Here is a 15,318-nt window from a genome sequence, read left to right as displayed (position 1 = left end):
CTTACAGCAGTGGGTAGGGCACACAAAGACTGAAGCGCTGACTCGTTGGTTGTGTTGGATTTGTGATCGCCTTTGATTCTAATCAGAAGCGCTGGTGGTGTTTAAACTCAAAACTGGCCTGTCAGTAGCCAAGAGAGTACTGGAGACAATACTGAAAGTTATCAGTTATTGGTTAGCTGTAGCTTCCGCTACATTTTTTAGTGGTTTATCGGTTTAGTGTTATGAAAGTTAACTTTTCAGTTAATGGATTAGCGGTTATCGAAGCTAACTTTTTGGTTAGCTGCGCCCACCACTGTTGTTACCCCACAAAGTGAGATCTTGCATGGAATCCCAGACCGAGGGAGATTGACAGTCATCTTGTGTTTCTTCCACTTTCTAATAAATAATCATAACAGTTGTTGTCTTCTACCAAGCTGCTTGCCTGTTGTCCTGTAGTCCATCTCAGCCTTGTGCAGGTCCCTGGTGTCCTCAGACAGCTCTTTGGTCTTGGCTATGGTGGACAGGTTGGAGTGTGATTGATTGAGTGTGTGAACAGGTGTCTTTTATACAGGTAACAAGTTCAAACAGGTGCAATCAATACAGGTAAAGAGTGCAGAATAAGAGGGCTTCTTAAAGAAAAATTAACAGGTCTGTGAGAGACAGAATTCTTACTGGTTGGTAGGTGTTCAAATACTTATTTCATGCAATAAAATGCAAATTAATGATTTAAAAATCATACAATGTGATTTTTTTTTTTTTTTTAGATTATGTCTCTCACAGTTGAAGTGTTCTTACGAAAAAATGACAGACCTCAGCATTCTTTGTAGGTGGGAAAACAGACAGTGGATCAAATAAGAATTTGCCTGACTGTGTGTGTGTGTGTGTGTGTGTGTGTGTGTGTGTGTGTGTGTGTGTGTGTGTGTGTGTGTGTGTGTGTGTGTGTGTGTGTGCACGCTCATACATACTCACACACACGCGCAGCAGTGTCTCCATCTCTCAGTGTTTCTGTGTAGGCTCTCAGTTGTCCAGGTGGTTTCCATAGTAGAGAAGCTCGAATCTTCGACTGGACTGGGTTGCTTGACGCGAGGACGTTTCGCTTCAAATCGCAGAACCTTCCTCCTTGCTGTGGTAGAGAACTCTACCAGAGCAGCCCAGTCCAGTTGAAGATTCAAGCTTCTCTACTATCCACCTCTCAGTACGTCTCCATATGTCTCTGTACCTTTGTGTCCATTCCTTTGAAGTGGTGCTAGAATCAGCAGTTGTTTCCAGATGACTCCATCAGATCTTCCTGACTTGTGTGAATCTAAAGTCCACATCCTCAGACCTGCTCTGAGCTCCTTGGTCTTTCTCACTGTGAGCGTGTTGGTCACTGCAGTGAGTGCTGTCGAACAAACCAAAGGGTTCAGTGTTCTTTTTGTCATAATTTACTTGTCTGAGGTTGTTTTAAGGAAACTGTGGAGAACCTCCTGAGGTGACTTTATTACTCAGAACTCTGCTCAGAATGAAGCTGTAGGTGATTAAAGAAGGTTCAGAAGTGGTGTGTTCATACTGGCACCATTTTCACTGACTTCTCATCCAGTGTTCAACCATAATTTTGTCCTTGTTGCTAGGCCATCATCATGAAGACGGAACTCAGAGTGACTCCGAGGAACCAGCACTCAAAGGCAGTGGGAGCGAACCCTGCCACGCCGCCCGCTCAGAGGAGCCCGAGTCAGCCCCAGAGGGGGATCACTCCATCTACTGCCAGCCACCAGCTGCTCCACAGAAGCTTCTGGAACCGCTGCTGTACTCTCCACCGAGACCAGCCCCGCCCTCGCCTGTTGCTCCTGAATGGCCTGTCTGCCAGAGTCCACCTGGGGCTCAGTTACCCCCTGCAGAAACAAGCAAGCAGGGGCCACCAGAGCACATCACCCAGCAAGCTTTCATCATTGAGTTCTTTGATGACAACCCACGTAAGAAGCGTTCACAGTCCTTCACGCACAACCCTGCCCACGCCGACCCCTACTGCACCCTCAAGGCCAAGATAGAGCGACGAAAAGGTGGGGAGAGGCCGGCATCCATGCATGGCCACATCCCTCCGACTCAGCAGGTGATAGTCCCTCTGAAGGGTCAGGGCCACAGTGGTCACCAAAGGTCCAGCTCCCTGAAGAGGGAGAAGACGGAGGGGGAGGCTGGCTCCTCTTCTTGTTCACCCTCAGGTATCATCATCAAGCCCTTCGGCAGTGTTGGGAAGAAGTCAAAACTTGCCCAAGAGTTTGCTGCAGAATTCCTGAAGGATCAGTGTCTGTCAGACTCGTCCCCAGTGAGGAACAAATCATCTCCTCCACCAATGTCTGCACCACCAGTGATGGTGTCACCTCCTCAAGCACAAATCTCCTCCTACAAAGAACCTTCAGCACCCTCTTCGCGCTCCTCCCCTTCCTCCCTATGCAGCTTCCAGCAATCTCAAAGTCCCCCAAAGTCATCCCCACATCAGTATTGACAACTTCTCATGGAACCTGTGGTGGTCCCATGCACTCCTCTGGACCCCAGACTGTCGTCCTGCCTTTGGCCGTATGTGGAGGAGACCCCAAAGGTTCCCAGAGGATGCCAAGGAACGAGGAGGACGACAGTCTGAGTGATGCTGGAACCTACACCATTGACACAGAGTTCCAAGACAAAGAGGTGGAGGAGGCACGGAACATGATTGACCAGGTGACTGACTGATTAGAAGGCTTCAGATGATGCTGTGACTGAATGAAAGCTCTGGTCCTTGTCTGTTCGCACGGCCTTCTTCTTCATGCCTGACTTGTGCTGTGACAGGTGTTTGGTGTTCTGGACTCTCTGGAGTACAGCGGTGTGAACGCCGCCGTTTATCGGCCTGTCATCAACCAGGATGAAAAAGCCCATGATGAAAGCTCCGTGGAGCCGCCACACGCCCTCATCCCGACTGTTGTTGGGCCTCCAACGGACCCCGTCCAGGTAAAAATCACCACACTCCTTCACTGCCACAGAGTAGCAGACCCACGGCTGAAAATGACAGACGCCGGGGTCGTATTCTGCCAAATTAAATCACCTTTTACATTTTCATGCGTTTGATATTTCATGTTCAACATCTTCAAAGTCCCACAGTTCCGAGTGTCTTCACAGATGTTCTGCTGATTTAAGCAGAATTCTTGTTTAAAAGACAGCATTTTATAAATAATAATTAATAGTAATAAGTGAATGCAGTGTTTTTGTTTTAACCCTCTGAAAACTTGTAGAATGACGTTTGCCCTCATAAAAATTTTTTATTTTATTACCCGAGGTCATCAAATATGGCCTTCGGGTGTTGCAAAGACTGTGTGTCTGTCTGTCTGTACAGACGCTAACTTCCACTCTTGTCAAAAGCTCATGTACGTGCACACGCACGCCCTCCTGCAGACGCCATTAAAACGTAAATTAAATATTGTTTATGACTGATTGAGTTTATTCTGCAACATCAGTGTAAGCGTACAAAGGTGAATGTGTCAAAGAAACACTTATAACACAATAAAACATAAATGATTATTTACATTGTGGTCTTTGTGAAATTATCACCTGACAGAATAGAGGGGCTTGAATGAACATGTACCAACTGTACATAAAACAGTAGGATCTGAATAATTAATGTAAATAACAATACATGTATAATGAATTGATTTAATGTATAGATATCAATGATATTCTTTGCACTGGGATACCAATTAAACAACTGCAAATTATAAAGAAGACGATACTCAGCATTGCATTGCATTTTTCATATGTTAAAGGTTCCTTGTAAATGTATTACTTTATTCTGATAAATACATTTTAAGGACATTTGTGACTGTCGTAGAAACCTGATCTAGTTTAAATGTATAAATGTCATCATCTGTTTCCCAGAATTCTCCTGTTCCTTATTTTGAAACTTTTTTCAGTTTTTGGTTCTTTACCATTTGGTCTTGTGTTTAGGTTCCTGGGTCGGTTCTGGAAGGACCAAAGTGGGTCTCCCGTTGGGCCAGTTTAGCAGACAGCTATGTGGATCCTGGTTCTACTCCTCCTCAAGGAGAGTTTCTCAAAGGTTATTCAGAAGTTCATAGTTTGGAACAGAACACTTTTTTCAAAAATTGTCATTGTTTTATAGTGCATCCAGAAAGTATTCTCAGTGCCTCACTTTTCCACATTTTATGTTACTGCCTTATTCCAAAATGGGGTAAATTCATTTTTTCACCACACCCCATAATGACAACATGAAATGTTTTATTTTTGTTAATTTTTTGCAAATTTATTAAAAACAAAACAAAAAACAAACTAAGAAATCACATGTACGTAAGTATTCACAGCTTTTGTTGATGCATGATTGGCAGCATCTCCAGCCTCAAGTCTTCTTGAATATGATGCCACAAGCTTGGTGCACCTATCTTTGGACAGTTTGGTCCATTCCTCTTTGCAGTACCTCTCAAGCTCCATCAGGTTGGATGGGGAGCGTCGGTGCACAGACATTTTCAGATCTCTCCAGAGATGTTCAGTCAGATTCAGGTCTGGGCTCTGGCTGGGCCACTCAAGGACATTCACAGAGTTGTCCTGAAGCCACTCCTTTGATATCTTGGCTGTGTGCTTAGGGTCATTGTCCTGCTGAAAGATGAACCGTCACCCCAGTCTGAGGTCAAGAGCACTCTGGAGCAGGTTTTCATGCAGCAATGTACAGAGACATCCTGGTCTCTGTACATTGCTACATTCATCTATCCCTCAAACCTGACTAGTCTCTCTGATACATGAACATTTTAAGAGTTTTTAAGGGTAGCAGAAGTTCTTGACTCGCTCAGAGAGACAATGCATTCCCAGCAGATATTGAATGACCTCGTATTGCAGAATGTCTTTTCGGTGAATAATGTAGGAATAACACGACTTTAGTGTCCTTTATTACAGTATCGTAATTCTAACCCTAGAATTTTTTCAGATTTGCACCTGGTGACCCGGTCGATGGGAAGTTACGCTATGACAATTCTGAATCAGAGTTCACCCACAGCTCCAGGACAAGGAGGCTGCTGCCCCAGGTGCCCCCTGAAAAGATGGACAGCAGCACCCCCAACATTCTAATTCGCCAGGAGACTTACCAAAGCCAGAAACCTCAGAAGATAACATCCGGTTCTCTTTGCCCACTGGACTCTACCCAGTGCCTGTCTGTTCAGGATGATGTGGACCCAGATAGCTTAAGTGACGCCAGCCGTTCAGATGATGGAACTCTTTTGGACAGGACAAGGAAGAGCCAGGGGAAGACTGGAGTCATGGCTTCAGTCATCGCTGTTTCTCAGTTTAAAGGTCAGGACAATGATTCTCCCACCATCAATTCCACTTCCTTTTATATTGGTTCTGAAGACCTCTCAAGCAAAGCTGAAGAGGGTAAGAGCATGATGCAGTCTGAGATGACCTACACCCCACCACCAAAAATTCACCCCACCAATGTATTGATCCAACACTTGACTGGCCATGAACCCCGGAGGACGGGTGTCAAACCCAACAGTTCTGCTCCAAACTTACAAACACAGGTCAAGGATTTTGTCTCAGCTAAAGACAGCAGCATGACATCGTTTGTACGACAGGAAAGTTTTACCAAAGATCAACCCGATGACACTGTCCAGAGGAAGAAGCTTCCCCACATCTCCAGTCACCCATTGATCAGTGACCTGGACAAGAGAAGAGAGAATATCGAGGACACACAGTCCTACCTTCAGGAAGTGGAGGGACCACTGTGTTCTCTCGACACCACTCTCCCTTCAGTTAGTCGCAGCTCAAAAAAAAGGAGGCCCTCCAAGCCAAAACAATGACTCTCTTTCTGGAGATTCAGATGTCGACACGGCGAGCACGGTGAGTCAGGTGAGCAGTAAAAATGCTGCTGTCAGTGCCTCTTCAAAAAAGCATCCCACAGTCAGCAGTCTGCAGAAGGAGAAGTCCTCCTCCAGCACGTCCATCAAAGAAAAAGGACGGCAACTCACTGCCCGTGAGCGGCTTTCTGAGAAACGCAGAAACCACGTGGTTGCAGATGTGTCAGGCAAAGTAGACGCAACAAGGCATTTTCAGATGCGCCGCAGTTCTGGCAACCGGGGATCTCTGGATCTGTCAGAGGGTCAGCAGGGCTCCAGGCCACACTGGACTGAAGCTACATCATCTGACCACGAGACCTTTCGACCGTCGAGCCGCACAAAGAAGCTCACTGCTCCTCTTCAGAAGGACGATGAGGGAAAGAAGACAAAAACAGCAGCTCTCCAAGTTCTGACTCGATCCAACAGCCTATCTGCACCACGTCCAACCCGTGCATCCATGCTTCGTCGCGCGCGCCTGGGAGAGGCCTCAGATAATGAAGGTGCTGAGACTGACAAAGGCTCCCAGAATTCAGAGCATGCCACTGTGCTGCCCAAAGTGTCCACTGAGGGCAAAAAGCTGTCTAGGTTGGACATCCTGGCCATGCCCAGAAAGAGGACTGGATCCTTCACAGCCCCCAGTGATGCAGAGACTTCCTCCATGGGACGTTCAAGTGTCTCCAATTGCACCTCTGAATCTGTCTCTACTACAAGGAAGACATCTGTCGGTGACACGTGGCAAACATCAAACAAAGGGGGCAGGGCTTCAGGAAAGCAAACGCTGAGCCGCACCCGTTCAATTGGTGCCAAGTACCGAGGCTCAGGTGAGTTCTGGCTAAATGTATTTCTTTTAAGGTTTATTTATTTCTGTGATCACCATCAGAGTGAAGCTGAAGTAAAACCCTCCAGATGATTTTGTGTCACTTCTTCACTTTTGCACGATTCTCCAGAGTTTCCTCACAAGGAGTCTGAGAAACTGTTCGATATGAAGAATGATTAGCATTCACGCTTACTCGCCACGTGCTAACTTGGCTGTTGTTTTGTGACGTCACACATATTCAAACGCTCATGTTAGCTGATAAATTTAAGCATCTTTGAGTGGCTGAAATTAGCTCCTGGTCTTTCCGTGTAAACATTAGCAGGGCGTCATTGCACAATTTTTAGAGTGACCAAAACATTCGCCAAAGACATTAGCTTTTTTTTTTAATTCATTGCTTAGTCACTGCGGCTTTAGTTTGATTGAAACAACTCAAAGATGTTAAACCCGTGTATGTCAAATGGATGTTCTTTTAAACTAGTTGTGTGTTGGTTAAAAGCTCTTTGAAATAATCCAAAGTAAGACCATATTAATTTAAAACCAGTCTTGAATCCCCCAGAACCATCTGAAAACTGCTTATCGTTTAATCATATTAAAGCTACTTCATCTTTTTTAAACCTTTATATAAAAGGCTCTTAAAACCATGTCGACTTTGTCACTGTATAGTGGGGCAAAAAAGTATTTAGTCAGTCCCTGAATGTGCAAGTTCTCCAACTTAGAAAGATGAGAGAGGTCTGTAATTTTCAACATAGGTACACTTCAACTATGAGAGACAAAAATGAGAAAAAAAAAATCCAGAAAATCACATTGTAGGATTTTTAAAGTATTTATTTGTAATTATGGTGGAAAATAAGTATTTGGTCAATAACAAAAATTCATCTCAGTACTTGTAACATAATCTTTGTTGGTAATGACAGAGGTCAAACATTTCCTGTAAGTCTTCATCAGGTTTGCACACACTGTAGCTGGTATTTTGGCCCATTCCTCCATGCAGATCTCCTCTAGAGCAGTGATGTTTTGGGGCTGTCGCTGGCAACATGGACTTTCAACCTCCTCAACAAACTTTCTATGGGTTGAGGTCTGGAGACTGGCTCGGCCACTCCAGGACCTTGAAATGCTTTTTACAGGGTCACTCTTTCGTTGCCTGAGCGGTGTGTTTGGGATCATTGTCATGCTGGAAGACCCAGCCACGTTGCATCTTCAATGCTCTCACTGATGGAAGGAGGTTTTGGCTTAAAATCTCACGATACATGGCCACGTTTATTCCTCCCTTAACACAGATCAGTCCGTCCTGTCTCCTTTGCAGAAAAAACAGCCTCAAAGCCTGATGTTTCCACCCCCATTCTTCACAGTAGATATGGTGTTCTTGGAATGCAACTCAGCATTCGTCTTCCTCCAACATGACGAGTTGAGTTTTTACCAAAAACGTCTATTTGGTTTCGTCTGACCACATGATATTCTCCCAGTCCTCTTCTGGATCATCCATATCAATCAATCAATCAATCAGTCAAATTTTATTTGTTAAGCGCTTTACAACAACCTAAGTTGACCAAAGCGCTGTACATATAAAAATCGTATTTAAAATATAGTTAAAAAGAAGAACACAGATACATTTTATTCCCAAGTCTAAACAAGACTAAGTATCAAAAGCACATCTAAACAAATACGTTTTGAGTTTTGTTTTAAAAAGGGGCAGATCCGAGATGGCACGCAAGTCGAGGGGCAGCGAGTTCCAAAGTTTAGGACCTACTACTGCGAAAGCACGATCACCCCATTGTTTGCTTTGAGACCTGGGCTGCTCCAACAAGTAGAGCTGTGCAGATCATAGAAATCTGCTGGGCTGGTGAAGAGTCAGAATCTCACATAGATATGCAGGTGCGAGGCTGTGGATGGAGCAGAAAACGAACAGGAGAAGTTTGTATTGGATCCTGTATTGCACTGGCAACCAGTGGAGAGAGCGCAGAACAGGTGTGATATGGTGATGTTTACGAGAATTTGTGAGGAGCCGGGCAGCAGCATTCTGCACCAGCTGTAATCTGTGTAAGGATGTTTGACTGAGTCCAATGTACAGAGCATTGCAGTAGTCCAAGCGTGAGCTGATGATGCGTGGATTGCTTTCTCCAGGTCACAACAACTGAGGAAGGGTTTCACTTTTGTGAGAATGCGGAGCTGAAAGAAGCTTGTCTTAACAACAGAGTCAATTTATTTATGGAGATTTAGGTCAGTGTCCAATGAACTCCCAAGTTTCTGATTACGGTGTTATGGTGAGAAAGTGAGTGACCGTTTGAGACAACGGCAAGTGGGCTTGTGGTGCCAAAAAGACAGAATTCCGTTTTGGATTCATTTAGACTCAGGAAATTCTGTGTGAGCCAGTGCTTGATGTCATCCATACAGGTGTTGATGGTCTGAGATGCATCTGGAGAATCTGGTGAGACTGGTAGATAGATTTGAAGATCATCGGCATACATATGAAAAGACACATTATGGCTAGAGATGATTGAACCCAGAGGCAGCATGTAAAGAGAGAACAGAACTGGGCCCAAAATGGAGCCTTGCGGGACACCAGAAGACAGTTGGGCTGTAGAAGAGGAGTGGCCATTGATGGAAACAGAGAAGTACCTGTCTGTTAAATAGGACCTGAACCACTGCAGCGCGGGTCCCTGAAAGCCCACCTGGTGGGCTAGACGGTTCAGGAGGATGGAGTGGTCCACTGTATCGAATGCTGCAGTGAGATCAAGCATTACCAACAGTACAGGTCTCTGAGTCCAGGGACAACAGGATGTCATTTTCGACTCTCAACAGTGCAGACTCAGTACTGTGGCGTGTATGAAAACCTGACTGAAATTTATCAAAAATTCTGATTCTGGTCCAGAAAAGACAGCAATTGATTAAAAACAAGCTTCTCTAGAATTTGGAGAGAAAAGCCAAGTGGGACACTGGTCTGAAGTTTGACAGTACTACTGGATCAAGGTTTGGTTTTTTAAGCAGCGGTCTGACCACAGCCTGTTTGAAAACAGCCGGAACAGTCCCGGATCTTAAACAGTTGTTGAAAAATAAAAGAAGCCTTGGTCCTACTGTGTCAAAAATTTGTTTCAGCATCTTTGGTGGAATTATGTCCAGGGGACAGGTGGTAGGTCTCAACTTCTGCACAACCTCAGAAAGGCTGAGAGAGCGACACTGGCACAAACTCTTTGAGAACACTGGAACTGGAGACAACAGAGGGAGGTGAGCTTGGCAAAGTATGAGATATGGTGGTTTGGTTTTATACTTTGTCTGACAGATGCCACTTTGTCAACGAAAAATTGAAGAAAGTCTTCACAAGTTGATGTGGTTGCATTATTGAAATTTTTATCTGTAGGATTTACGACTGATTGAATTGTATTGAATAATGCACGGGGACGGTTGCAGCTGGTAGAAATTATGTTGGAAAGATATTTCCACTTTACTTTACTGCATGTTGGTAATCAGAGAAGGAGTCCCTAAGCATCTCCAGTGATACATGCAGTCTGTCATCCATATGATCTCTGGCAAACTTCAGACGGGCCTGGACATGTACTGGCTTAAGCAGGGGGACACGCCTGGCACTGCAGGATTTGAGTCCCTCTCTACGTAGTGTGCAGCCTTTTGTTACTTTGGTCCCAGCTGTCTGCAGGTCATTCATCAGGTCCCTCCGTGTAGTTCTGGGATTTTGTTCACTGTTCTCATGATCATTTTTATCCATGGGATGGCATGTTGCATGGAGCCCCAGATTGAGGGAGATTATCAATGGTCTTGTATGTCTTCCATTTTCTTACAGTTGCTCCCACAGATGATTTATTCAAACAAACCTGCTTGACTATTGTAGATTCACTCTTCCCAGCCTGGTGCACATCTGCAATGTTCTTCCTGGTGTCCTTCGACAGCTCTTAGTCTTGGCCGTGGTTGAGTTTGGAGTCTGACTGTTTGAGGCTGTGGACAGGTGTCTTTAATACAGATAACGAGTTCCAACAGGTGCCATTAATACAGGTAACAGGTGGAGGACAGAAGAGCTTCTTAAAGAAGTTACAGGTCTGTGAGAGCCAGAAATCTTGCTTGTTTGTTATTGACAAATACTTATTTTCCACCATAATTTACAAATAAATTCTTTAAAAATCCTACAATGTGATTTCCTGGATTTTTTTTCTCATTTTATCTCTGAGTTGAAGTGTACCTATGATGAAAATTACAGACCTCTCTCATCTTTCTAAGTTGGAGAACTTGCACAATCAGGGACTGACTAAATACTTTTTGGCCCCACTGTAAGTTAAACAGTTTTTAACCAGTTTAAGATGATTTTTGTTGTTGGTTTCCAAAGATTTGAAACCAGTGAAAAATAAAATATCTGGTTTAAACCAGTTTTAACCAGATTATCTTCAGTGCAACAGAAAATTAGCAAATGGTCACGTTTCTAGTTGTCGTTCTGTTGCTTGTTGATCCGGCCACTGCGTTCTGATCTCTTCATTCATTTTATTAAAGATAATCTTCGTCCTCTCAGGTTCCCATTGCCGGCAGAAAGACTCGGATCTCTCCTCGTCCTCGGAGGAAGATACCAGACCACCAAATGCCCCACCCACCCTTCTGACTCTGCCCACATACCTCACGGCCCCAAAGGGACAGTCACTCGCTCAAAGTCAGTATCCCTGGAAGCCGAGGAGGATGAGGACCAGAACGAGGCGGATCCGTACCAGAACTGGTCCATGCATAGCGCAGAGATTGCAAAGTAACTAACCTCAAATCACTGAAATAATCACATGGTGCTTAAAGGTCACTTGACTCCAAATACAGACCTGACACACATCAAGTTTCTGATGCTTGGTAACGTGTTCCATTGGACTTGACTTGGTATTTGCTGGTGTTGATGTGGGACTTCAGTGACTTTGATCCACCTCAGAACGGTGGATCGTTTTGACTTTGAGTAAAACCTGAACCACCGTCTTCTTTGTGTTTCTCCTGCAGGCTCAGTCATGACTTGGCCAAAGATTTAGCCATCCTGGCCAAGGAGATCCATGATGTGGCCGGCGATGCGGAATCGCCCAACTCTGGCATGTGTGCCACGACCGTGCACAGCTCACTGCCACACGCGGCCTCCACCGTCAGGGAGGAGGTGGGGTGAATGTGTGAAGGGCTCCTTCCGTGTCACTGCCATCATGACACATCTCAGATTGAACCTGGGCTTCATGGCAAGCCGGTCCGCCCTCTTACCTCATTCTGGGTTAATATGTTTTTCTGAGCCGAGCTGAAAAAAGCAGCTGCTACTTTAATTTTGTCTTGGATTGGAGCATTGGTTTGCTGGGGCTTTGAGAAAAGATGGAAAATGTGACATTTGACTGAACTACATATCCCATGAGTCTTGGAGTGTGGCATGCTGTCAGAGCCCAATGGGAGCTCATTCATGACTGACATTTCTCTCCTCTATACACACACACACACACACCATTACACATCTCCGGTGTCTGAGTCTGACTCCTCCCCATAACCTTTCACTCACTCTGACACATCCTGCCCCTCCCATCACTGACCTCCCCATCATTTGAAAAGTTAGTGGAAGATTATTAACCACACAAAATCCAAACGGGTCAGCAAGGTGGGTTTGGAGGACCGTATGGGTCCTCAGGGGCCCCATCAGTGCTCCTTTAACGTGGTAAAATGTTGGTCAGACTGGAGACATGTACTGTCAGGGCGGGGCCGCAAAAAATCACACATGATGTTGCCACCACTTCAGTTACTCCCCTCCGGCAGAAACTCAATTCAGAGATTGAGAAACACCTTTACACCCTCCCACTACTCACTCACACATGCATTCTAAAATATTTCATACATTTATCACGTGTTATTTCTTGTCTACTGCTGTTGCATCTGCAGTGACTAGTGTCTCACCAGTGATTATTTATTCAATCAATCAGTCGATCAGCTTTTATTGTCTGGCTCTATACGCAGCCCAGAAGGTGACCAAAGTGCTTCCAGTAAAACTGAAAACAGACAACCCAAGAACAATATATAATGACAAAATAAAATCAAGGATAATAAAAAATGTGTCCACAAAACCAGATTAAAATGTCACAGCATGACTGTGTTAAATGACATTTTAAAAAGAAATGTCTTTAGTTTTAAAAACACCCAGATCAGTGATGATGCGTAAATCAGGGTGGAGCTTGTTCCTGGGAAAGACCAATTAGCCCAGTGTTTCAGGTTTGATCTGGGGACCTCCAACAGACGGAGCCTGGATGACGTCAGAACGCTGCTTTGGTCACGTAGCACCAACAACTCCCTCACAGGACGGTGCAGAGCTTTAAAAATAAATATTAAGATTTTAAACTCAGTTTGGCAGCAGATGGGAAGCCAGCGCAGAGAGTGGAGGATGGGGTGATGTGCTCACGTCTGGGGGTGTTAGTTAAAAGACAGGCTGCAGGCCATTAACCGCAGACTGAGAAACACCAGTATGAAGTGGATTACAGGGTCCCACTGGAATGACTTTGTGTCAAATGAACAGTTCATCAGGAAGGTGATGGTCTCATGGTTAAGGTGTGGGGCTTGAGACCAGAGGATCCTCAGTTCAAATCCCACCCTGATCGGAAAATCAGTAGGGCCCTTGGCCAAGGTCCTTAATCCCCTAGTTGCTCCCGGTGTGTAAAGAGTGCCTTGTATGGCAGCAGCCTGACATCAGGGTGAATGTGAGGCATTACTGTAAAGCGCTTTGATCGTCTGATGCAGATGAAAAAGCGCAATATAAATGCAGTCCATTTACCAGGGAGACTGGGATACTGGGCAGTTCTTTGAGTGTGAGGGAGCGGGTCGGCACCGTGTTCAATTTGGGGTGTTTTGGTGAACATGATCCAACATGCAGGTGTGTCACTGCTGAGGACCCAAGTGACTGCTTGAGGTCAAGGACATGCAGAAACCTGATGTCTTTTCTGAGGTGGATGCAGTAACATGCAGCACCAGAACATGCTCCAAGACCCGATCCAACTGATTTCAGTCTTACCTTAAATGAATCTTTAAATGAATCTTTGGATATCGGATGTTTCTCACATCTTCTGCATTAATAATCTTCCACTTTTCTGCACCATTAACAAACTGCTTTTACTGGTTTATAGACAGTTCATGGAGATGCTGCATGCACCTCCTCACACAGGATCCAACAGCACTAGAATTCACTGCTCATGCTGCACCTTGTCAGGCCCGTCTGGCGAGCGGCCCGTCTGGCGAGCGGCCCGTCGGGCGAGCGGCCCGTTGGTGTGGCGTGAGGCTCTTCGGGTGCGGGCTCCTCGGGCCCGGCGGGGCTGCAGCTGCATGCTGATTTGGTGCATGAGTTCATGGCACACTGGTTTCACTCGTTTGATGACCCTTATTGTGTTGTTGGAGCAACAGAACCAGACTTCCTTTATTCTCTTTCCAGCTGGTCCAGCGTATCCCCGAGGCCAGTTTAAACTACCAGAAGGTTCCACCAGGTTCTGCTGTTGTCTGGGATTTGGATGCAAACATGAACGAGCCAGAAGCCGGTTCTAAGCTCCATCGGCCATGGAACCGTGAAGAGGTCACTGCCCGATAACACTGAGGCCACATTTACACTGCAGCTGTTTGAGTTAAAATCAAAGAATCCAGAACTCAGCTTTAATTCAGAACCATCACATGAACCATTTAGGAACTCCAGACATTTTTACACACCGTCCTTCCACTCTCCACTAAGTAACTAGACAAAATAATTATAAGGGTTATTTTTACTTTCCGGCCAGTTTACTTTAGACCAGTAGTAGGATGAAACATTTCAGTCAGTCATTCAGGAGCACAAACAGTGAGGGAAGCCACCACGAACCCGGGCCTGTGACTGGAGAAACTCCTCACAGTCCAACTTTTGTCTGTTGCATCTGCAGTTCTACAGCTTCATGATGGAACCAAAGAAGATGTGACTATCAGCTGCTTTTTGCCAGAAGTGGGACTCGAACTCAGATTGGAACTTTGATGGAAATCCTTCTTGGATGACCGCAGCCTCCGAATTTTGACAATTTGATATGTTTCAGTTTTTTTATTTGGTCACTTCAAATTATCCCAAAAATGTCTAGATTCCCCAAAATGTGTGAAATGATCTGTCTCTGATACGGCCCCATGAACAAACAAAGAAAAAGATTAAAAGAAAATGATTCCAAAAATTTATTAAATATAACATAAAAGAGAAAAGAAACTTGATGTGAATCCACTTTGAAATGGTTTAAAGTTTTTTTGAACCAGTTTAGTTGAACCGGGTTTTAAACAGACTGGTTGTTTGGGTCGAGAGGGGAAATGATGGCCTTGTTCGGAGTGGACATGAGTGTGACGTGCAGTGTGAAAGGAATCTGGATCAGAACCAATTGCTGCACTTGGACTTTGTGTTTAGCATGTTGGCTTTTGTCTTTCAGGTGATTCTGGACAACCTGATGTTGAATCCGGTGTCACAGCTGTCACAGGCCATCCGAGAAAACACCGAGCAGCTCGCCGGCAAAATGAAGTAATGACGCTCGTGAAGCAAATCAAACCCGTCAGAGTCACTGCTCCACGTTAGGTTTTAATGGGTTTTCTTTTTGTATTCAGACACACAGTCACAAAGTGGATTCTGACTTTTGTCAAACGTCGACTTCAGTTTGAATAAATCTGCTCCAAAGTTAGCACAGATACCAACAGTGTGCAACG

General features: G+C 45.0%; 1 protein-coding gene across 1 annotated transcript in view; it reads left to right on the top strand.

The window, feature by feature from the left end:
* LOC117502816 overlaps positions 1-15,318 on the top strand; it is a 58,516-nt gene that overhangs the window by 15,241 nt on the left and 27,957 nt on the right. Inside the window, 12 exon segments of the mRNA XM_034161923.1 lie at positions 1,590-2,399; positions 2,402-2,673; positions 2,782-2,940; positions 3,931-4,039; positions 4,919-4,953; positions 4,956-5,753; positions 5,755-6,643; positions 11,150-11,200; positions 11,203-11,374; positions 11,611-11,758; positions 14,051-14,188; positions 15,048-15,136. Coding sequence (XP_034017814.1) covers positions 1,590-2,399; positions 2,402-2,673; positions 2,782-2,940; positions 3,931-4,039; positions 4,919-4,953; positions 4,956-5,753; positions 5,755-6,643; positions 11,150-11,200; positions 11,203-11,374; positions 11,611-11,758; positions 14,051-14,188; positions 15,048-15,136 — 3,670 coding nt within the window.

The sequence above is a fragment of the Thalassophryne amazonica genome, chromosome 21 (genome assembly GCF_902500255.1).
Source record: "Thalassophryne amazonica chromosome 21, fThaAma1.1, whole genome shotgun sequence".
NCBI classification, from domain to species: Eukaryota; Metazoa; Chordata; class Actinopteri; order Batrachoidiformes; family Batrachoididae; genus Thalassophryne; species Thalassophryne amazonica.
This window is presented reverse-complemented; position numbering and strand designations above follow the sequence as displayed.